This window comes from Dendrobates tinctorius, unplaced genomic scaffold, assembly GCF_039654945.1.
Source record: "Dendrobates tinctorius isolate UK_male_01 unplaced genomic scaffold, ASM3965494v1 ptg000066l, whole genome shotgun sequence".
Lineage (NCBI taxonomy): Eukaryota > Metazoa > Chordata > Amphibia > Anura > Dendrobatidae > Dendrobates > Dendrobates tinctorius.
The window spans coordinates 2,576,541-2,600,625 of record NW_027361734.1 but is presented as its reverse complement, the minus strand read 5'-3'; the positions used below and the strand labels follow the sequence as shown (position 1 = coordinate 2,600,625).

At 44.5% G+C, this 24,085-nt stretch overlaps 2 protein-coding genes across 2 annotated transcripts in view; both read left to right on the top strand.

The window, feature by feature from the left end:
- The window catches only part of EXOC4 (exocyst complex component 4), a 685,438-nt gene that overhangs the window by 517,811 nt on the left and 143,542 nt on the right, over positions 1-24,085 (top strand). The window lies entirely within an intron of this gene.
- LOC141095111 (uncharacterized) lies at positions 10,142-14,302 on the top strand. Its single transcript, XM_073580991.1, has 3 exons — positions 10,142-11,141; positions 11,213-11,506; positions 11,603-14,302. The coding sequence occupies exon 3, from the start codon at positions 12,200-12,202 to the stop codon at positions 13,616-13,618; it is 1,419 nt and encodes a 472-aa protein (XP_073437092.1). The 5' UTR covers positions 10,142-11,141; positions 11,213-11,506; positions 11,603-12,199; the 3' UTR covers positions 13,619-14,302.

Here is a 24,085-nt window from a genome sequence, read left to right as displayed (position 1 = left end):
TTATATTCTATTAGATGGCTTCATTATACTATGTGAGGGGGCTGCTTTATATTATATGAGGGGGCTACCCCAACTCCTGCTACATAATTAAGACATGTACAACCTTATATTATACCCGGATATTAGCGTGTTTTACTGCATAATTGGTGGTCTGGTTTTTAACTCTATGCAGCTACGTAGTGGGCCCCAAGAATGATTTTCTCTGGTGGGCCCAAGGTGTTCCAGTCCGACGCTGTGTGTATCTGAACAATATATCACATACAGGAGACATCACATTCTAATTCCATAGGCAGAAATATGGTGCTGGTCTTCCTTTTCAGCTAAAGCACCTTGCTTTTGTCTGGATTTTTTGCTGCCCTTAAAAATCATGGCAGTCATAGGAAATAAATATTAGATGTAGTAGTTTTTATGTGAGGGATATTAATTTTTGCATAAACTACGGTAATTTGAACAAAACTAAAGATTGTTGAATGAAAGTTAAATTACAAACAATACTGTTATGTTATGGGTTAAAAAATGTTCTATGAATCTCTGTTGTCAAAATTTTGGAAATTGTTCTTGTATTTAGTGAGATTTAGAATAAAATCTACTTTTCAATGGGGTGTACTCATTTATGCTGAGCACTGAATATATTGTGAAAGATAAAATACATATACATTATATGTATATATATAGAAAGAAGAGGCAGTACTCTCATACTTATCCAAAGTATTATCCCCGTGAAGATCCTGACATTCGTGATCTCCTCAGGTGATGTAAATCTTTTGGTCCTTGTGATTTTATTATTTGGATGGCACCTTAGCTATGTAAAGCAGGTAAAAGAGTAACACAGAGGCGCAGAGCAAGGGATAACAAGTGTGAGGTTTACTTAACATGGAAGGGGTTCTCACACGGAGCCAAAAAGGGTTAAAACAGATTTTAAGCTAACGAATGCGAAGAACAGATAACTTAAGGCCACAGTCTATGCATTTAACTGTTTCACTTATCATGAGTCCGTTGCTGTTCACTTCTCCAAAAGCAAAAGTTGAAATCCTGCTGATGCCGCTGTTGCAACCTTCAGGCTTCCCCGCCCAACAGATACGTGTGTACTATTCTGACGGAAACGGGCCATTGAGCCTCTAGTCCATCATACAGCTCTACAGCTGGGAGGCCTTTACCACAACCTCCTGTTCTGCGTGCTCTGCAGTTGGGAGTTCTGTACCACACTCTCCTGCTTGGCATGCTCTGCAATCAGGAGTTCTGCACCACACTCTCCCGCTTGGCGTGCTCTGCAATCTGGAGTTCTGCACCACACTCTCGCTTTGCAATCGGGAGTCCCACACATCACTCTTCCGCTCGGCGTACGCTGTCCTTGTCCCCTCACTAGCCCGCGGACTCTCTCTCCCCGTGGCGCGCAGAAGGTCCCTGCTCTGTCTGCTCTCTGGCGGGAACTCCCTCTGTCTTCCCGCGCAAACCCCCTGATTTTCTCTCGCTTACCACGCCCTCTCCCAGCAGGTCATCGATCCTCTCCGTCTCCAGTTTCCTTCCCCCTGCAACAAGAGGCACGGCCCCAGCAGTTCCGGACCCCTTGCCCTGCCAGCACCCACAGCCCGGTCTTCTTCCTTACAGCTTTTAACATTGTGCTTCAAGTGTAGGACTGTTTTCTGCATTGGTTCCACAATGAGGGATCACATGCTTTTGCGCTTCTACAGCAGTCCTATATATCAACAGATTTTTTCTGAATCTTTTATCATAGCACTAAGCACTTTATTTTGAAAGTAAAACAGATACCTCCTGAGATAGGGTCCATCACATTAATAATTACATATGTTTACACAAATATTTTGTTTTCCCACGCAATTTGTTTTCCATATGTGACAGTCTCTTTTGTGACCTTCAGTTGACCCAGCCTTGTATCTTTGCACCTCCCCTTTTGGTGGTCTATTCCCACACTGTTTTGTTAGGCTATGTGCACACGTTGCGGATTCTGCTGCGTCTCCGCAGCGCTTTTGGCCCTGCGGAAACACTGAAGTTCCGCAGACATGGTACAGTACCATGTTAGCCTATGGCATTTCAAATCCGCTGTGCTCACGCTGCGTTTTTTTCCGTGCGGTTTTGCTGCAGTTTAGAAACCGCAGCATGTCAATTGTTTGTGCGGATTCCGCAGCTGTTTCACACCTTTAACATAGTAGAGGTGTGAAACCACAGGCTAATACGCAGGAAAACCGCAGGTCACTTTACCTGCGGTTTTACCTGCAGATCCGCGCCGAAAAACCCGCACGTGAATCCGCAGCGTTTTCACATAGCCTTATTGTTGTATTTTATAATAAAAATTTTTGTTTCTACTATTCAGCTTGAATCACTTTTGTGTCCTTTGGCAGCAATTCCTAGTTGTCAAAGATAGTGTATGTTTTTATTGTAGTGACCAGTATGTTGTAATGCCCAGTACGTTATACCCAACTTGTGTTTGTGCAGACATGTTAGTTACGCTGGCTCTCATCACAAAGGAAATGCCAAACATTTGGGTGCTATATGTGTTTTAGGCACACTGGAGCTCCGAAGCGAGGGGGCATTTGGATTTGAGAGTGCAGAATTCGCTGGATTTCTTTTGGAGGGGTGGGGAGCCATAGTGCTCTTCCAGAGCCTTTGTACTACCAGTAATGTGGAAGCACCCTATATTACCATTAACAGACCTGAGTGGGGATTTGCTTTTTTTGTGGATTGAGTTGAAGCTTTTATTGGGAACATTCTACATAACGTTTGGGATCACATTTATCCGGCCCCCTACACTTAGCACTTATATAAGGGCTTCCATGTAAATCACCGAATGACGTGATTCTGATGAAATTCTTTAAGGATACATTCACTAGAATGAGGCAGCAGTTACTCTGGACTCTATCTGGTCTCTGTTCAGTGGTGGTGTTCTTTTCAGCGGTGCACAAAACTGAGGCCAACCGCACTTTTATGTATACCTCAAAAACACTGATACCATCTGATCATAGACCATCCATCTGCCTCATAATGCGGAATCTTCGGCAGGGAGTTCCGTCTCAATCATGTATCTGAGATTTACATGGAAACCCTGGTGTAAGCGCTCAGCGTAGTGCGCAGGATAATTGTGAGCCAAGCCTTACTGCTATTTTTGGAAGGCAGAATTAACAAATCAACAGCAGGTCAGAATTGGTTTTATTTTTTTTTTACATTTTTCCTCCTGTGGTATAAGTGATTAAACAACTTTATTCTTTGGGTCAGTGCCATTCTAATGATACCAGATTTATATTTGTTTTATGTTTGGCTGCTGACACACACTAAAAGGCACTTTTTTTTTTTTCTTGCAATGACTAGTTTTTGCATCACCATATTTTGACAGCCATTATTTTTCCTTGTTTTTGCTGACAGAGGCAGGCATGTTGATAAGTGTCGTAATTACAAAGTTATGGGCCCCGGTGCGAACTTTCAAATGGGCCCCCCCCATGCCAAAATACACGCACATCTCCGCTCCACACACCTCGAACACGCGCAGCTCTTCTCCATACACTTCGTACACACACGGCTCTGCTCTGTACACCTCGTACACACGCGGCTCCGCTCCGTACACTGAGGAAGTGGTGATGGCCAACTCACTGAATGAATTTAAGAAAGGAATGGATGCTTTTCTTGTGAGTAACAGTATAGAAGGTTACGAATAATATAATATTATAGGTAGATGGTTGACCCAGCTTAGGGGAAGGAATTTTTTTCCCTATGGAGAAAATTGTCTTCTACTTTGTGGGGTTTTTGCCTTCCCCAGGATCAACAATGAAGAACAGCTGAACTAAAAATAGGCTGAACTAGATGGACATAAGGTCTTCCTTCAGCCTTCAAAACTATGTTGCTATGTTACAAGGCTCCGCTCCGTACACCCTATACACACACGGCTCCGCTCACCTCGTACACACGGCTGCGCTCCATACAATTTGTACACACATGGCTCCCCACACCTCATACACACGCGGCTCCGCTCCGTCCACCTCATACACAGCTCCTCTCCGTACACCTCATACACGTGCGGCTCCGTACACTTCGTACACGCGCGGCTTCATTCCGTACACCACGTACACTCAAGGCCCTGCTCCGTCCACCTCGTACACACGCGGCTCCGCTCCATACACTCCGCACACACACGGCTCCGCTCCGTACAATTCGTTCACACAACAACTTTTGGGGTCCAATTTCTCCTGTTACCCTTGGTAAAATAAAACAAAATTGGATCGAAAGTAAATTTTTTGTGAAAAAAAGTTCAATGTTAATTTTTTAAAAAACATTCTAAAACTACCTTTGAAGCACCTGAAGGGTTGATAAACTTCTTGAATGTGGTTTTGAGCACCTTCAGGGGTGCAGTTTTTAGAATGGTGTCACTTTTGGGTATATTCTATCATATAGACCCCTCAAAGTGACTTCAAATGTGATGTGGTCCCTAAAAAAAAATGGTGTTGTAAAAATGAGAAATTGCTGGTCAATTTTAACCATTAGAACTTCCTAACAAAAAAAAATTTTGGTTCCAAAATTGTGCTGATGTAAAGTAGACAGTTGGGAAATGTTGTTTATTAACTATTTTGTGTGAAATATTTCTCTGTTTTAAGGGCGTAAAAATTCAAAGTTGGAAAATTGCAAAATTTTTGCCAAATTTCTGTTTTTTCCACAAATAAATGCAAGTCACATCAAAGAAATTTTACCACTATCATGAAGTACAGTATGTCACGAGAAAACATTGTCAAAATTACAGGGATCCAAGGAGGCGTTCCAGAGTTATTACCTCATAAAGGAACAGTGGTCAGAATTGTAAAAAAATGGCATTTGAAGTCACTTTGAGGGGTCTATATGATAGAAAATACCCAAAAGCGACACCATTCTAAAAACTGCAACCCTGAAAATGCTATTAACCCTTCAGGTGCTTCAAATGAATTTACTCCAGATCCGATTTGTTTTATTTTACCAAGTGCAACAGGAGAAATTGGACCCCAAAAGTTGTTCTACAATTTGTCCTGAGTATGCGTATACCCCCTATGTGCAGGTAAACCACTATTTGGTCACATGGCAGAGCTCGGAAGGGAAGGAGCGCCGTTTGACTTTTCAATGCAAAATTGGCTGGATTTGAGATTGGACGCTATGTCGTGTTTTCAGAGCCCCTCATGTACCTAAACAGTGGAAACCCCCCACAAGTGACACTATTTTGGAAAGTAGACCCCCTAAGGAACTTATCTAGATGTGTGATGAGCACTTTGAACCCCAAAGTGCTTCACAGAAGTTTATAATGTAGAGCCGTAAAAATAAAAAAATCTTATTTTTTTTCACCAAAATGATCTTTTCGCCCCCAATTTTTTTAATTGTCCAAGGGTATCGGGAGAAATTGGACCCCAAAAGTTGTTGTGCAATTTGTCCTGAGTATGCTGATACCCCATATGTGGGGATAAACCACTGGGCGCATGACAGAGCTCTGAAGGGAAGGAGCACCATTTGACTTTTTCAACGCAGAATTGGCTGGAATTGAGATCAGACTCATTTTGCGTTTGGCGAGTCCCTGATGTACCTAAACAGTGGAAACCTCCCAATTCTAACTCCAACCCTTACCCCAACACACCCCTAATCCGAATTCCAACCCTAACCACAAACCTAACACACCCCTAACCCTAATCTCAACCCTATCTTTAGCCCCTAACCCTAACTTTAGCCCCTAACCCTAACTTTAGCCCCAACCCTAACCCTGATGGGAAAATGGAAATAAATACATTTTTTTCATTTTATTATTTTTCCCTAAGGGGGTGATAAAGTGGGGTATGATTTATTATTTATAGCGGGTTTTTGTGTTTGGCAGCTGTCACACACTAAAAGACGCTTTTTATTGCAAAAAATAGTTTGTGCATCACCACATTTTGAGAGCTATAATTTTTCAATATTTTGGCCCACAAAGTTATGTGAGGTCTTGTTTTTTGCGGGACGAGTTGATGTTTTTGTTGGTACTATTTTCGGGCACATGACATTTTTTGATCGCTTTTTATTCCGATTTTTGGGAGGCAGAATGAGCAAAAACCAGCAATTCATGTATTTCTTTTAGAGGGGGGTGTTTGTACTGTTCCGCGTGTGGTAAAATTGATAAAGCAGTTTTATTCTTCGGGTCAGTACGATGACCGCGATACCTCATTTATATTATTTTTTTATGTTCTGGCGCTTTTATACAATAAAAACTATTTTATAGAAAAAAATTATTTTTGAATTGCTTTATTCTGAGAGCTATATCTTTTTTTTATTTTTCCGGTGATGGAGCTATGGCAGCTTGTTTTTTGTGGGCCAAGATGACGTTTTCAGCGGTACCACATTTATTTATATCTGTCTTTTTGATCGCGTGTTATTCCACTTTTTGTTCTGCGGTATGATGATAAAGCATTGTTTTTTTGCCTTGTTTTATTTTTTTGAATGGTGTTCACTAAAGGGGTTTACTAGTGGGACAGTTTTATAGAACGGGTCGTTACGGACGCGGCGATACTAAATATGTATACTTTTATTGTTTAGATTTTTTTAATTCAAATATTGATTTATTGATGGAATAAATATTTATTTTTTTATTTTTTTAATATTTTTACAATTTTTTTTTTTATTTCATTCTATATTTTACACTGTGTCCCACTATGGGACACTCATTTTGTGCAGGGTGATCGCTTATATCGCATGCAGATCTGCATGCCTTATAAGCTGTCAGCACTGCATGGATTTCTCACTAATCTCGGAGGCTTCCTGACATGTACTGCGCATGACAGGAAGTCCCTGAGCTCTGATAACCCGGATGTTGGACATCAGGTTACCATAGGAGCGATCAGGACCCCGCATCATGCCACGTGGTCTCCAATCCAAAGGTAGAGGAGCTGACAGCCCCTCTGCCTGCTCCCGGAACGCTGCGACCATGTTTGATCGCAGTGTCCCGGGGGTTAAAGTGCCTGGAGTAGTCCGTGACCTCTCCTGGCACTTGGTGCCGGGTGTCAGCTGTGAGAATCAGCTGACACCCAGCTGCGATCAGCTGCGCTCTCCCCGTGAGCGCGACTGATCGCATATGACGTACTATTCCGTCCATGGGCATTAAGGCCCAGGGCACATGGACAGAATAGTACGTCAAAGGTCAGAAAGGGGTTAAAATTATAGACTGTTCATGTCGTCAGTGAGCAAACTTTCAAATCAGCAGGGGATCAAATAATTATTTTCTTCACTGTAAATGCTGTGATCAGTATCGATCTCGGCATTTAGACGGTTACTGCCTGGGCGGTGCAGTCACCGCTCCTGATAGTAAGTGCTGGGTGTCAACTGAACAGCCGGTGGCGATCGGTTGCGTACAGCTTTTGTGCGAGCAAGATTTCATGGACGTATCCATACGTCGAAGGTCATCAAGTACCTACCAACCTCAACTTATGGATACGTCCAAGGTCATGAAGAGTTTAAAGACAAACATGTCAATTTTTATCTTATCGGTCCAGAGCAGCTGCTGCCATTTTTCTTCCTTTCAATTTACATGCAAAGTTCAATTACCTAGCCTCATTTCTATGTGAAAGGTATGGGTTTTTAGCCACAATTCTTCCATGAAGACCACTTCTGACCAGACTTCTCCAAACATAAGATGGATGTAGCTGGATCCCACTGTTTGCTGCAAGTTCTGAGCTGATGGCACTTTTGTACATCTTCGAATGTCGAAGGAAAGTAAGATGAAAGATGTCTTTCATCTGCTTCACTTTTTTCTTGGCTGACTACTGTGGCTTTGATCCTCAACTTTGCCCATTTCTTGGTGCTTCTTCCAAAGAGCAGCACATTTTGAAAGTCCAGTCTGCTTTGAAATCTTTGCCTGGTAGGAACTTTTCTAATGCCTTTTGACTAGATTGTGTCTTGTTGCTGTGATCAGTCTTGCCCTCGTGAATAACCGCTGACATGAAACTCTCTTCCACAATCTCATTTTTGGAGCTGTTCCTCACCTAGTTTTACTCACACACCTCACTATAATCCTACTAAATCCAAGTCATTGTGCAAGGGCACCTGGAGGAATTGATTCCATATTGAAGGCAAAGGTTGGTCACACCAAATATTGCTTTGATACGTCTTCTGTTCATTCATTATGCATTTTATCACTTCTTTGTTTTAAGTATACACGGACACTATATGAAGAAAAGTATTGGGGCACACCTTTCTAATATTTGAATTTAGGTTTTTCATTCAGTCCCATTTGCACAAGTGTATAACATCAAAGCCTCTAGCCTAGTATAAGCACACACATGATCTGTAGAATGATTATTTTCATATGGAAGGAGTCCCTTGCTAATTCCATTACCGATCGTCAAGTACAGTACACGTTATTACAAGGGTTAAATAAATGTAATCTTTTATTATGTATCTGGTAAAGATATGCTGCATACTAATTAATGAGATCCTCTATAAACTGATGTACTGCAAGTCACAGATCATTACACACTTGGTGGTATTATATTTCTTTGTTACAATTAACATTTCAAAACTGCAAAACACATTTATAATGGATGCACCATCGGTTACTTTTCTTTTTTTTTTTTACTTTTTATTCAACGATGTAGTTCTTAAATTAGAAAGCATAAAAAGAATAAGGAAAAAACAATGTGAAATGTTCTGTTCCATTACATTCAGCCTTGTGTAATGGCATTTCTGAGATTTGTCTTTTTCCAGTTTGGTCAGCAAATCACAAATTCTACAGAGCTGTAGTGTGCTTCTTATTTTGCCTGTAAGTGGCATTAGATTTTTATGTGTTGTTTTTTTCATTATTCAAACAGTAAAATGTTACCCCAATGTATTTGAGTTCTGTTTCTGAATAATAATGGAATATCAGGCAATATTTCATATCTATGGTGGTGACATTCTTAGCAATGGTGGTCTGTACTTTAGGTAATTTAATACAGAATTCAATAAATCATCAAATCGGCTTATACGCGAGTCATATACCGGGGTCGGCGGGGGTTTCAGAGACCATACTCACCCCCTCCTGGCACATCTCTGCAGCCCCTGCTTCTCTGTAGGTCTCCTGCGCCTGCGTTCAGGGTTACGTGCGCATATTCATGACTTTAATGAGCGGTACCACGTGACGGCTGAATGCAGGAAGAAGACGACCGAGGGAGAAGCAGGGGCTGCAGAGAAGACCGTGTGCCAGGAGGGGGTGAGTATGACGGGGCAGAGCAATATTCACCTGTCCCCATTCCAGCGCTGTGCACTTCTCTGTCTCCGGGTCCTCTGGCTGTGACGTTCAGCAGAGGGCGCGATGACTTAGTCAGTGCGCGCCCTCTGTTGAACGTCACTGCAGAGACGCTGGAGACCCAGCGGCGCTCAGCGATGGATCGGGGCCGTTAAATATCGCCAGTGCAAGCGGCAACACCAGCACCTGGCCTCCAGCGACTAGAGGTGACTATGTCATTTTTTTCTTAATTGCAGCAGCAATATATGGGGGGGTATTTATGGAGCATCTTCTTGGGCCAGCTTTAACCCTTGTGCAGCAGCATATGGAGGGTATGTATGGAGCATCTTCTTGGGCCAGCATTAACCCTTGTGTAGCAGCATATGGGGGGTATTTATGGAGAAGCATCTTGGCCCAGCATTAACCCTTGTGCCGCAGCATATGGGGAGTATTTATGGAGCATCTTCTTGGGCCAGCATTGACCCTTGAACAGAAGCATATGGGTTTTTTTTTTTTATCTATGGAGCATCTTGTTCTGCCACCATTAACCCTTGTGCAGCATTTTATGGGGGGTATTTATCTATGGAGCATCTTCTTGGGCCATCATTAATCCTTGTGCAGCAATATATGGGGTTTTTATCTATGGAATATCTTCTTGGGCCACCATTAACCCTTGTGCAGCAATATGTTTGTTTTTTTTTATCTATGGAGCATCTTCTTGGATCACCATTAACCCTTGTGCAGCATTTTATGGGGGGTATTTATCTATGGAGCATCTTCTTGGACCACCATTAACCTTTGTGCAGCACCACCCACGGCTTATACATGAGTCAATAAGTTTTCCCAGTTTTTTGTGGCAAAATTAGGGGGGTCGGCTTATACACGAGTATATACAGTAATAAATGTGAAATTAGGTACAAGCTTATTCTACAGAGTGAGAGTGTGCAAAAATTTGACACCTGAAATTTTGCTGTGAGTAATTTTACACTTTACAAAATACTTGTGGGCACAAAGTGGTGAATGTGCAGCCATAGGATCATCAATACGCAAAAGATGCAGAGCGAATTCTAGACCATAATGTTGAAATAATAATAAAGTGCCTATTTGTGGTGGTTAAAGTACAAAAAGTATAGACTTGCAACAGCAATGCCGCAACGTGAAGCAAACGTTATCTTGGTAATTGTTAGTCTTTCTCAATCTTGTACAGTAAGGCCTCTTTCACACATCAGGTTTTCTGCTTCAGGCGCGATCCGGCGCTTTTGACTAAAACCGGATCCGTCGAAATGCAATGCCGGATCCGGTTTCCCCCCCATTGACTTGCATTAGAGCCGGATCGAGCCGGATGGCCATGCGTTTCATCCGATTTTCGCCGGATCCGGCAATGTGACGCGATCCGGCGTCTGGAAAAAACGGTGACTGTAACGTTTTTTGTATCCGTCGAAAAAGCCGGACACGCCGAATCCGGCGTGTCGGGCTTTTTCATACAATGAAAGCCTATGAGCGCCGCAATGCGCCGGATCCGGTTTCTTTGGTCTGAGCATGCTCAGTAGCTCTGCCCACAGGACATATATAAAAGCAAGACAATGGGACCCTCAGCCACACCCAACATGCCACCCAAGCCAAGAACCAGGAGCAGGAGAAGGCAGCAGACATCTGCAGCAGCAGCACCATCAGCACCACCCCAAATGGAGCAGCATGCTGAACAACGGGAGGGGAGTCCAGCAGCAGATGAGAGACGGTAATTATCAAATCCCCCATTCCTCCAAACTAGGGCTATGGAATATCAAGATATTCATTGGCCCTTTGTTTCTCTTTATTCAACAGCCGCCCAATAGATGCAGCAGCAGCAGCAATGGCAGCAGCAGAAACACCACCCACAGCCATGGAGTCTGGCCATGAGGAAGACAGCACATCTTCTGGGAGCCCTCCCTCGCATCGTCAGCGTTTGACGGTAAGTTTTTATTTCCAAAATCCATCATCTCTGTAATATATGTGTATTCATTGCCTTTTATTTCAAAACAGGAATCACAAGATGAAGAGGAGCTCCCAGAAGAAGAAGGAAGGGGTGGACAGACACTTGGAGTGGGCTCACAATTGGTAAGTTTTTTGCATCAAACGCAGAAACACAACATCACACTACACACAACACATAGAAAACAATGTTCTGCAGACCACACACAGCAAACAAATGCCTACATCCAAAGACATAACATTTTTTGTTTTCTTCTCTAGTCTTCCCAATCTGGTGCTCGGCCAAGAGGTCCTCGCAGTGCCTCCCAGGGTCGTCGGCGACAGCAACGCGGCGGTCACCAGCGTGTAAGTATAAATATTTTTGCTTTGTTTTTTTTGCACTTTTTATTTCATTTCTTTTGTGGAGGCTAATTATGTTATTTTTGTCTTTTTCTTTAACAGCCTTCACAGCGTGCTCCCGACTCTGACGGTGAGGATGGAGGGATTGAAGTGGACCGCCTCATCGATCTCGTCAGAGAAAGGGAGCCGCTCTGGAATATGGCTGACCGACGCCACGCTGACCTGATCGTTACCCGACGACTCTGGGAGGAAATCTGTTCGCTCCTTGTGGACCGCTGGGAGGACCTCGAAGCTCGGGCCCAGATTAAAGAGCGTAAGTATATACAGTACCGGTTGCTTGATTTAAACCAGTGTTTCCCGAACTCCAGTCCTCGTGGTCCCCACGGATCATGTGTTCAGGATTTCTATTTACTTTGGAAATCCTGAAAACATGACCCCTGGTGACCATGAGGACTGGAGTTTGGGAAACACTGATGTTGTATACTAACCACTTTGTCCTTTCTCGTTTCAGGGGAGAGAATTGTGAAGCGGTGGCGGTCTGTGAGGGATCGTTTCAAGAAGGAGTTCAATAAAGAGATGCGGGCCCCGAGTGGATCTGGAGGACGCAGGAGCAAGTACAAGTACGCACGAGCCCTGTTGTTCCTCCGGGAGACAATGCTCACCAGAAGGTAAATATTACACACCACATGTGACAAAAAAATGTTTAGATGTAACTTTTTTTTTTCAGCCAGGGCCATACCATGTCACTATTTTAATTGTTTTTTTTTCTCTTTATTCCACAGCACGGTGAGCAGCACTCGGGAGCCTGCACGATTGGACCCTTCTGAGGCGATCCCTGAGGAGACCGGCACCGAGGGACACTTCGACCGCCCCGGTACATCTGCACCTTCCCAGCCTTCCCACACATTCGACCCATCTGTCCCATCCACCAGCACAGGAGCATCGTGGCCGCCTACATTACATGAAGCTGCTGGTGAGGAGATCGCTTTCCCTTTACCCCACCCTTCTGCCCCTGCCACCTCTAGTACACCTGCGGGTACTGGGCGGCAGCGGCAGAGGGGTCAGGAAAAGACTTATGCGCCAGAGTTCTTGCATCTGAATGCATCTTTCCAGAACTGTCTAAAAGTCTTGTCAGAGCAAATCTCCGCAGGCTATCAGCAGATCAACTCCAGCATTCTGGAGGTGAAGACACTTCTGCAAACCATGCATTCAGAAGCAAGATCTTCGCCAAACCACACCTTTTTCAGGTCTGTTGTGGAGCGCATGGAAACGCTCTCTCCTGCCCAGCAGATGCATGTAATGCATTCATGCCACGCTGCTCTCCAGCAAGTTACCTCCCAACCTCCTCCTCCCACCACAGTAGTTCCTCCACCTGCACCCCCTCCAGCCACTTTCCATCCTCCCCCTCCTATTACATCTACACCCCCTCCAGCCACTTTCCATCCTCCCCCTCCTATTACATCTACACCCCCTCCAGCCACTTTCCATCCTCCCCCTCCTATTACATACCATCCACCTCCCCAGCACCATCCACCTCCCCAGCACCATCCACCTCCCCAGCACCATCCACCTCCCCAGCACCATCCACCTCCCCAGCACCAGCAACCTCCCCAGTACCAGCAACCTCCCCAGTACCAGCAACCTCCCCAGTACCAGCAACCTCCCCAGTACCTGCAAACTCCCCAGTACCTGCAAACTCCCCAGTACCAGCAACCTCCCCAGTACCAGACATCTCCCCACTTCCAGCAACCTGCCCCGTACCAGACATCTCCCCACTTCCAGCAACCTGCCCCGTACCAGACATCTCCCCACTTCCAGCAACCTGCCCCGTACCAGACATCTCCCCACTTCCAGCAACCTGCCCCGTACCAAACTCCTTCCCCATACAACTTGCCATCAACATCATCTGCTCCTACAGTCCCTGCCCAACCCTCCACTCCACCACCCACCACCTCTTCTGCTTCCCACATGTCCACCCATTCTGTAGTTTTTTCCACACCTTCACCTCTAACTGTTCCTTCCCCACCACGATCCCAGTCCTCTCTCCACACTCCCAGTGTCGAAGTGTCCCGCAGCCCCTACAGCAGTATTTCCACCACACACTACACAGATTTATAATGTGTGTATTTAAATAAAAATGACCAGTTTTATGGTTTCAAAGCTTTATTAAACAAGTTTATTAAAATTTTAAAAAAGTTTACTAAAAAAAACATTTTTCAATAAAAGTTAAATTATTTTACACTGGTTGTCTGTCATTTCTTTCTGCGGCGAAAAAGGTTAAATACAGGGTATTTAAAAGGTGAAATGGTATTCAAAACTAGGTATATAACTGTGGGTAAATTTTAGCTTTTTGCCACAGTTGTGTTCCTGGTTGTGTTTGAAGCAAAGTATTTCACCTAAAAAGTTGTGTTTATTGTTGGTGATTTCATAACAATGTACACAACTTTTGTTAAAAGGTGAAATACTTTGCATAAAACACAACCAGGTACACATCTGTGGCCTAAAGCTAAAAATAGAGACCATGACAAGATAGCCAACTTTGGTTGGCAAAGGTATATACTGTTGGTACAGAAGGTACACAAGTTTGGTTGGGCACAAATCTTTCACACTCTGTCATCCTGCCAGTGTACTCTGCCTTGAGGTGACATAAAGTATAGTGCAAAATTGTCCCTCATTACTGAAAACGTCACAGAACTTCTAGTGGTAATGTCATGGTAATCTTGCAAGGTGGTTTCTTCAGAGGTGTCCTCAATGGAAATGGGTTCCTTGCAGATAACAAAATTGTGGAGTACCATGCACGCTTTGATCACCTCGTCCACAGTTTCTGTCTTGAGGTTGATCGCAGTCAATAGGACCTGCCATTTGGCTGTCAGAATACCAAAGGTACATTCAACCATTCTTCTTGCTCTTGTGAGGCGGTAATTAAAAATGCGTTTTGTTCTTGTCAATCCTCTGCTAGAGTACGGTTTCAAAAGGTGTTCTGACAGCTGGAAGGCTTCATCCCCTACACAGACAAATGGCATAGGTGGACCAGATGTTTGCGGCAGCGGTCTAGGTGGTGGGAACTGGAAGGTGTTTCCATACAGTTTACGCCCCATGGCAGACAGTTTGAAAACTTGAGAGTCATTGGAGCGGCCATAGGCCCCAATATCAACCGCAATAAATTTGTATTCCGCGTCAGCGATGGCCATGAGGACAATTGAAAAATATTTCTTGTAATTGAAATATTCCGATCCCGATCCAGCTGGCTTTACAATGCGGATATGTTTCCCGTCCACAGCGCCCAAGCAGTTGGGAAACTGACATATCTGTTGAAACTTGTCAGCAATTTCAATCCACCTCTCTGTTGTGGGCTCTGGTAAAAACTCTTCAGCTAAGGAGTCCCACAGTGCACGGCATGTGTACTTCACTATTCCAGATATGGTGGAAATCCCGAGTCTGTACTGGAAATGCAGTGACGAAAGGGATTCTCCAGTTGCAAGAAATCTGTGGGGAATTAAAAAACAATAAATTAGTTTTAAATCACAGCATTACATACCAAAACTGAGCTATAACACTTGGAGATACAAACTACCACCAACAAGATTGCAGTGAAAGTGTGCTCTGATGCGATCACATCCAATAAATGTGGCTTACCTTAAAGTCACCATCAGACGCTCTGTGGGTGAAACAGAGAAGCGGCAATAGGTGTCCGCTTTTCTTATGAGGTGTGCAATGCGCTCCACCAAGTAATCAAAATTCTCCATTTTCATCCTAACATATCCAAAAAATTTATCCGGGTTTCGTCGAAGGTCCATGCAGAGTGTAGAATAGACTCCACGCGTCATTCTCTTGGCTGTGATGGGGTGGATCCACAAACGTCGTCTACGATGCCTGATGCGCTGCTGTCTTGCTCTCTCCTTCTCCAGAACAATCACCCTCAAACGATTCGCCTCCAGTATATAATATCCGCCAAATTCTTCAAAATATTTCCAATGACAACATCCATCTTCGCCAGTAACTTGCTCTTCTCTCCAACCTGCACTTTCTCCTCTACAACCTGTCAAAGAAGGGCTGTAGGAACATGCTATATATAGTTTTCCAGTAGCCAATCCCGTTCGGAAGGCCACAAGGGTCAATTTTAAAAACCGGATCCGGCGTAATCCATCAAAAAACGGATAGAAAAATGGATGAACCGGATGAGAAGGATCAGGTTTTGTCTGTCAAGAAAAAGACGGATCCGGCAGAAAACCGGATCCGTCACATCCGGTTTTACTAAACATTTGCCGGATCCGGCGTTCCGGCACGACGCCGGATCGCGCCTGACGCCGAAAACCTGAAGTGTGAAAGTAGCATTAAGCAGCTTCTGGAAAAATTGTCCCATTGTCTGAGAACTTCTACAAGTATTCAGCTTTAGAACTACCGTAATTAAATTGCTGTAATGCTTTGTTCAAGGTTAGATTGTCCAAATTGCCTCCTTAAATATTGCATTGTGCTGGTGAATCTTACGAGTTTTATCCAAAGCATGTACACCTTTCAGCATCATGTGATAGTTTATATATTTGGTATCATGTTATCGGCAGCATGTCCCGTGTAAATAATGTGCTGCCGAAAATGTTGAATTTGTAAGACAGCGTAAAAATCATTTAACCTCATTAATTCATCCAGTGATTGCTTTCCGGTTTAGACAGGATGATATAAAAGGAATCTAGTGTTCTCAAGAATTCTTGTTCCCAGACATCAGCCTGTATCAATGGGTCCTATCAGCCTATATGAAATTATTTCATGTAGCCAGTTTTATTTTCTAAGAGTGCTTTCACATTACATTTAGTTACATGTTCGCGGGACCCCTTGGGGCGTGCGTCCTAACATCCCCTCAAAGCCCCCCCCCCCGCCGGCAAAATGGGATTTGGCTGCATGCGCCAACGGGACCGCAGCGTAAACAAGAATCCGCACTCCAATATACACTCACTGGCCACTTTATTAGGTACACCTGTCCAACTGTGTGTTAAGACTTAATTTCTAATCAGCCAATCACATGGCGGCAACTCAGTGCATTTAGGCATGTAGACATGGTCAAGACAATCTCCTGCAGTTCAAACCGAGCATCAGTATGGGGAAGAAAGGTGATTTGAGTGCCTTTGAACGTGGCATGATTGTTGGTGCCAGAAGGGCTGGTCTGAGAATTTCAGAAACTGCTGATCTACTGGGATTTTCACGCACAACCATCTCTAGGGTTTACAGAGAATGGTCCGAAAAAGAAAAAAAATCCAGTGAGCGGCAGTTCTGTGGCCGGAAATGCCATGTTGATGCCAGAGGTCAGAGGAGAATGGGCAGACTGGTTCGAGCTGATAGAAAGGCAACAGTGACTCAAATTGCCACCCGTTACAACCAAGGTAGGCAGAAGAGCATCTCTGAACGCACAGTGCGTCGAACTTTGAGGCAGATGGGCTACAGCAGCAGAAGACCACACTGGGTACCACTCCTCTCAGCTAAGAACAGGAAACTGAGGCTACAATTTGCACAAGCTCATCGAAATTGGACAGTTGAAGATTGGAAAAACGTTGCCTGGTCTGATGAGTCTCGATTTCTGCTGCGACATTCGGATGGTAGGGTCAGAATTTGGCGTAAACAACATGAAAGCATGGATCCATCCTGCCTTGTATCAACGGTTCAGGCTGGTGGTGGTGGTGTCATGGTGTGGGGAATTTTTTCTGGGCACTCTTTGGGCCCCTTGGTACCAATTGAGCATCGTTGCAACACCACAGCCTACCTGAGTATTGTTGCTGACCATGTCCATCCCTTTATGACCACAATGTACCCAACATCTGATGGCTACTTTCAGCAGGATAATGCGCCATGTCATAAAGCTCGAATCATTTCAGATTGGTTTCTTGAACATGACAATGAGTTTACTGTACTCAAATGGCCTCCTCAGTCACCAGATCTCAATCCAATAGAGCATCTTTGGGATGTGGTGGAACGGGAGATTCGCATCAGGGATGTGCAGCCGACAAATCTGCGCCAACTGTGTGATGCCATCATGTCAATATGGTCCAAAATCTCTGAGGAATGCTTCCAGCACCTTGTTGAATCTCTGCCACGAAGAATTGAGGCAGTTCTGAAGGCAAAAGGGGGTCCAACCCCTTACTAGCATGGTGTACCTAATAAAGTGGCCAGTGAGTGTATATCCAATAATGTCTGTAAAGCGCTGTGGAATTAATAGTGCTATATGAATGAGTAAAATAAATATATAGTGTATAAATTGTGACTTTTTAGTCAAACTGACTGTTATCAAACCTAAAAAGCCTGTAAGGCTATGTTCACACGTTACGTTTTTTAATGCAGATTTTAAGCTGCATTTTACAGTACCAGCAAAAGCTATGAGATTACAGAAATCTCATGCACGCACATTGTTATTTTTCCTGACTCATTTGGAGAACTGCTGCGTTTTTGCAAACTGCCACTTGTCACTTCTTTCCGCATTTGTGCAGCATTTTTTCACCGATGAAAAGCAATTAGTAAGCTCAAAAACGCAGGTATCGTGTTTTGCTGTGGGTTTAGTGCAAAAGCCTTGGGGATGTTGGCTCGTGATTTTTTGGACACATTAAATATTTGGTGCAGAAATTTCTACATCTCTTGGCAGGAAAAATGCAGAGTAAAATAGGTGCGTTTGCCACGTTTTTGTTGCAGATTTTTCCCCAGTCATTAATATGGGTAAAACCTGCTGCAAAAAGACCTGAAAGAATTGAAATACCATAGATTTAAATCTGCACGATATCTACAAGTCACAAGTAGCAGCAACAAAAAACTCCCATAAATGGGTAATACCAGTGGGAATATTAAGAGATCCAATACAGATAAATGTTAAAACTAAACTATATCCCCATTGTGTTTCCCCTTAAAGTTTGTACCAGTAAATAAGGGAAACATAAGACAGTACCATTACCAAGGTCAATGCCACCCAAAGTCAGATGTGATAGTAGTACAATAGCAGCTATAAGGCTGTGTGCACACGATGCAGAATTCCTGCGGATCAGCACCGGATTTTACCGCGCAGAAACGCTACGGATCCGCAGTGTGATTTACAGTAGCATGTAAATCAATGAAGAAAAAAAAACCGCTGTGCAGACGCTGCGGTTTTTTCCGCGCGGTTTTCCTGCGGTAGAAAATCCGCAGCATGTCACTTCTTTTGTGCGGTTTTCCACCTCCCCTGTCTCCAAATCCGCAGGGAGAAAACCGCAGTGGAAAACCGCAAGAAAACCGCATTAAAATGGAAGAAATCCGCAGGAAAAATGCAGGTCATTTGACCTGCGGATTTCTTCAATTCTGCGCGGAAAAATCCGCAGGGCAAAAAAGTCCGTGTGCACTCAGCCTAAAGGAGATGGTCTGTAATGGCCAAAATAGTTACCGTATATACTCGTGTATAAGCTGAGATTTTCAGCCCATTTTCAGGACCCGGTGAGTATGAACGGGGGGGGTTGGGGGGGCATATTCACCTGTCCCTGCGCTCTGCTGTCTTGCGTCCTCTGCAGTGACATTCAGGTCAGAGGGCGCTATCGCGCTCTCTGCCTGCACAGTCACTGCAGAGCGCAACGCTGATGAGCAGGGGGCAGTGACTGAGGTGAGCATACAGGTTTTTGTTTTTTTTTGTAAGGGAGGCAGCGGCAGCAGCAACATGATTGGGCCACACACTGTGCAGAAAACCTGGGGCCACTCACTGTGCAGAAAACCTGGGGCCACTCACTGTGCAGAAAACCTGGGGCCACTCACTGTGCAGAAAAGCTGGGGCCACTCACTGTGCAGATAACTGGGGCCACTCACTTTGCAGCAAAGCTGGGGCCACTCACTGTGCAGATAACTGGGGCCACTCACTGTGCATCATAACTGGGGCCACTCACTGTGCAGCAAAACTGGGGCCACTCACTGTGCATCATAACTGGGGCCACTCACTGTGCATCATAACTGGGGCCACTCACTGTGCATCATAACTGGGGCCACTCACTGTGCATCATAACTGGGGCCACTCACTGTGCATCATAACTGGGGCCACTCACTGTGCATCATAACTGGGGCCACTCACTGTGCATCATAACTGGGGCCACTCACTGTGCATCATAACTGGGGCCACTCACTGTGCATCATAACTGGGGCCACTCACTGTGCATAACTGGGGCCACTCACTGTGCAGATAACTGGGGCCACACACTGTGCAGATAACTGGGGCCACTCACTGTGCAGATAACTGGGGCCACTCACTGTGCATCATAACTGGGGCCACTCACTGTGCATCATAACTGGGGCCACTCACTGTGCATCATAACTGGGGCCACTCACTGTGCATAACTGGGGCCACTCACTGTGCAGATAACTGGGGCCACACACTGTGCAGATAACTGGGGCCACTCACTGTGCAGCATAACTGGGGCCACTCACTGTGCAGCATAACTGGGGCCACTCACTGTGCAGCATAACTGGGGCCACTCACTGTGCAGCATAACTGGGGCCACTCACTGTGCAGCATAACTGGGGCCACTCACTGTGCATAACTGGGGCCACTCACTGTGCAGATTACTGGGGCCACTCACTGTGCAGATAACTGGGGCCACTCACTGTGCATAACTGGGGCCACTCACTGTGCAGCATAACTGGGGCCACTCACTGTGCAGATAACTGGGGCCACTCACTGTGCAGCAAAGCTGGGGCCACTCACTGTGCAGATAACTGGGGCCACTCACTGTGCATCATAACTGGGGCCACTCACTGTGCATCATAACTGGGGCCACTCACTGTGCATCATAACTGGGGCCACTCACTGTGCATCATAACTGGGGCCACTCACTGTGCATCATAACTGGGGCCACTCACTGTGCATCATAACTGGGGCCACACACTGTGCAGATAACTGGGGCCACACACTGTGCAGATAACTGGGGCCACACACTGTGCAGATAACTGAAGCCACTCACTGTGCAGATAACTGGGGCCACACACTGCAGATAACTGAGGCCACTCACTGTGCACCCTCGGCTTATACACGAGTCAATAAGTTTTCCCAGTTTGTTGTGGCAAAATTAGGGGGGTCGGCTTATACTCAGGTCGGCTTATACTCGAGTATATATGGTATACATTTTATACACTTTAAGGGGAAACTCAATGGGGATATAGTTTATATGCAGCTTCATATTGGTGACTAATTGGATTACTAAGAGCTATCTATAGGGAGTTAGTATTTAAGTACAGTCCCATATATTTGAACAATTTTTGTGTTACATAAATTGTGCTTTTTGGCACATGAATTTCATATTTTTGATTATTTAATTATACCTAATTTGATGTAATATTATTACCCTTTTTTCCACTGGGTGTCCCTGGATGGTATTTTGCTTTTTTATATGGTATTTTAATTGATATTTAATAAAGTTTATTTTTAACCTTTATTTGTATTTGATCTCTTCATATTCCCACCGGTATTACATATACTGTATATGGGAGTTTTTTGTTGTTGAATTTTTTGAAGTGCCTTCGTTATTTTTGTACAAATTGTTTTGACATAAGTCACACATAAGCAACGTGTGCATGAGACCTCAGGATTCTCATTCATTTTGGTGGTATCAGGAATCCCTTTTTGGGTTTTGTGACAAATCTGAGCAGAAAAAAAAACACTGCAAATCTGCAACGTATGCACTGGCCCTAAGGAATTGTTCACACGTTGTGTTTTTTGGCTGCATTTTTTTATGCTTCGTTTTACAGTACCATCGAAGGCGATGAGATTTCATAAATCTCATGCACACATATTAGGGTTTTTCCTGACTGATTTGGAAAACTGCTGCTTTTTTTTTTTTGCAAACTGCAGCATGTCACTTCATGTCAGTTTGACTAAAATGTCGCGTGATTTGTACACCAAAAATTGGACCATACAGTTAAAGAATTTTCTACATTATCTATTCAAGAGTGCCAGATCCTTTACTACATGCATTTTTGTAGCCATTTGAATTGACATACATTTTACCTAGTTTGGAGCAGATTTTATGATGAAACGGCTTCAAAGCAGGGACATATGTGTGTGTGTGTATATATATATATATATATATATATATATATATATATATATATATAATGATTTGATATTGAAATGAGTAGAATGAATATTCAGATCTTTTTTAAGGAGATTCTGAGGAGCAATTTGGAGTTAATCTCAAATAACTCTATGTGAACCCATCGTAGGTAAAATATTTATATGTCTATTAAATCCTTATGTACTTGTGTGTCCCTTGTCTTACACATGTTTACTATACTTGTCTATATTTCCCCTTTTCACATGTAAAGCGCCATGGAATAAATGGCGCTATATAAATGCAGAATAATAATAATAAAATGTGCGGTGAGGTGGTAATATACTTGACAGTGACATAAAATTGGATACAATTGTTATAGTAACTGTCTTTTTTCCCATAGATCAATAGTAAACATGAAAATTAGAAACCTTGTAATACCGTATATCTTTTTAGAGAAATCTGCTTCTTTTTCCTCCAGACTGATCTTACATTCTCAAAATTCTCAATTTTAGGGTAAAATCTGTGTTCTGTAAAGTCATACTGTTCATTCCATCACAAATTCTGTCTGTTTTGACAGTAAGAATGTGAGTGCATGTATCAATATTTTTCATGACAATAAGATGGTGTAGGGATTCGACTCGCTCAGGTGCTGCGGGAGACAGTCAAGAGGCAGGTTCCTTTAAAGTTCATGCGGTTTATTTGTGTCATAAATCATAAATTAGCATATCACCAAAAATAGCCTGTAGCTTAGGCACAAAAGAACATAAAAATGTCCATTACTTCAGGCTTAGTCCTGGAGCCTCAGCAAAACACAGGAGGCTTATCCCTCCTCACATACAGCCAGCATACATAGGCCTCACCGGGTCAGCAGCCTCAGCATGTGGTCTTCAGTAAGGTAGCACACCTTCCACCACCTAGGCCTGCCGGGACCTTCCACATGGCCCAATCAGATCCATGCTCTCTCTCTTCCATGTGACCAGACCTCCGGTACCTTATATGGTCCATAACCACACCCACAGGTGATCACATGACTATAACCTCACTAAAGGTCCTATTACACACATCCACACACAGGCTTCCCTGACACATTGTAACGGAAACATCAGCAATATCTCTGCTGATCAATACTCGAGCCTGCATCTCAAGGCCACCTACCTTGGGATACATAGTGGTCATTCAGCATCCTATACCCATTACCACAATGGATATGCCTGTAGGCCGGTCTTGGGACACCCACACAGCCCCCCCTAGGGACATAGTGGTCACTACACCACATACCTCCCCCCTCTGTTCAAACTTGTGGGGTTGAACACATGACATCACCCAGGGATCTCGAGACCGGGCACCCATGTCACCTTGCCTACAAGTCGAGAGGACCATCTCCGTCTGTTTCGGTAATCATACTGCATCATATTTACGTTAGGCCTCCCCCGCCCCCAGCGGTCAGTATCTCGGCCTTGGGCTTTGGCCTTCCTGTCAACGTCCGTCATCGTGACCAGACACTCTTTAGTCTCCACCTGTCTGCAGTTTGCTCCGTCACCCGACCTTTCTCTCACTGGCCGGCTCTCCCGGTTCGTACGGTCATGAGTCCCACGTCCAGTTGGGCTAACTGGCTGGTCTGAGTCTGACCCTCTGTCGCTACGTCCACCACTGGGTCTCGTGCCTATGCTAGTAAGATTAGAACTGCACCTTGCGGACTCTCGATGTTCTTGCCTTCAACTACTTGTCCTTTCATTTTTTGGAGGATCCCTTCGGGTCCTTACACCTTGGGTTGGAGGTGGATGCCACCTGACGTTCTGTACCTGCTTATTCAACTGCATTCGGTCCTGTCTTAGCTACTCTATCTCCTTCAGGTACGCTACCCGATATTCCAGGAGCATGCGAAGGTTCCCAATGCTTTCCATCGAGCCAACCACAATGACTGGAACCATGTCATCTTCAACAGCTTCTTGGATTTTCCCAGCAGGTGGGATCCTAACTCTCTTCACACTGGATCGATTTACCATCTCCTGCATCACCTTTCCAAGTCTGCCAACGACTTTCCCCACCAGATTTCTGGGTACGGGAATTATGTCTTCCACAAAGCCCAGCCGACTTTGAGCCTCCCTTGCAAGCTCCAGACGTCGAGAGGCTTTCCTATTACGCAACACGAGCATCTGTTTCTTGTGGAGACATTGTAGGTGCATCTCCTTCAGGACAGCCACCCTTCTCTCTGTGTCTTCCGTTTCTGCCTTCCTGCCAGTATCACCAACTGGTCTGTCTCTGGTGCCCAGTTCACACTATAGGCCTTTACTGCCTTTTTAAAGGTCTCATGCACACCTTCACTGGCACATGCTTCTCGCACGTCTTCGGGTACCTCCATCACGCACTTGAAGGTCGTGGACTTGCTCTCATACTGGACAGATGGCTCTGGGTTCCCCACGGACACTTCCCTCAAGGTATCTGCCAAGACCGGGTGACTGTCTTGTGCAGCTCTTGGCTCACTATCTTCCTGAGATTTACAGTCTTCAGGACCCTTTTCCAAGATGGGCTTTGGCAGTTCTGCCTT

Excerpts from the sequence above, each read along its gene's own strand:
- LOC141095111 (XM_073580991.1), top strand. The coding sequence starts at position 12,200 with ATGTTTAGATGTAACTTTTTTTTTTCAGCCAGGGCCATACCATGTCAC.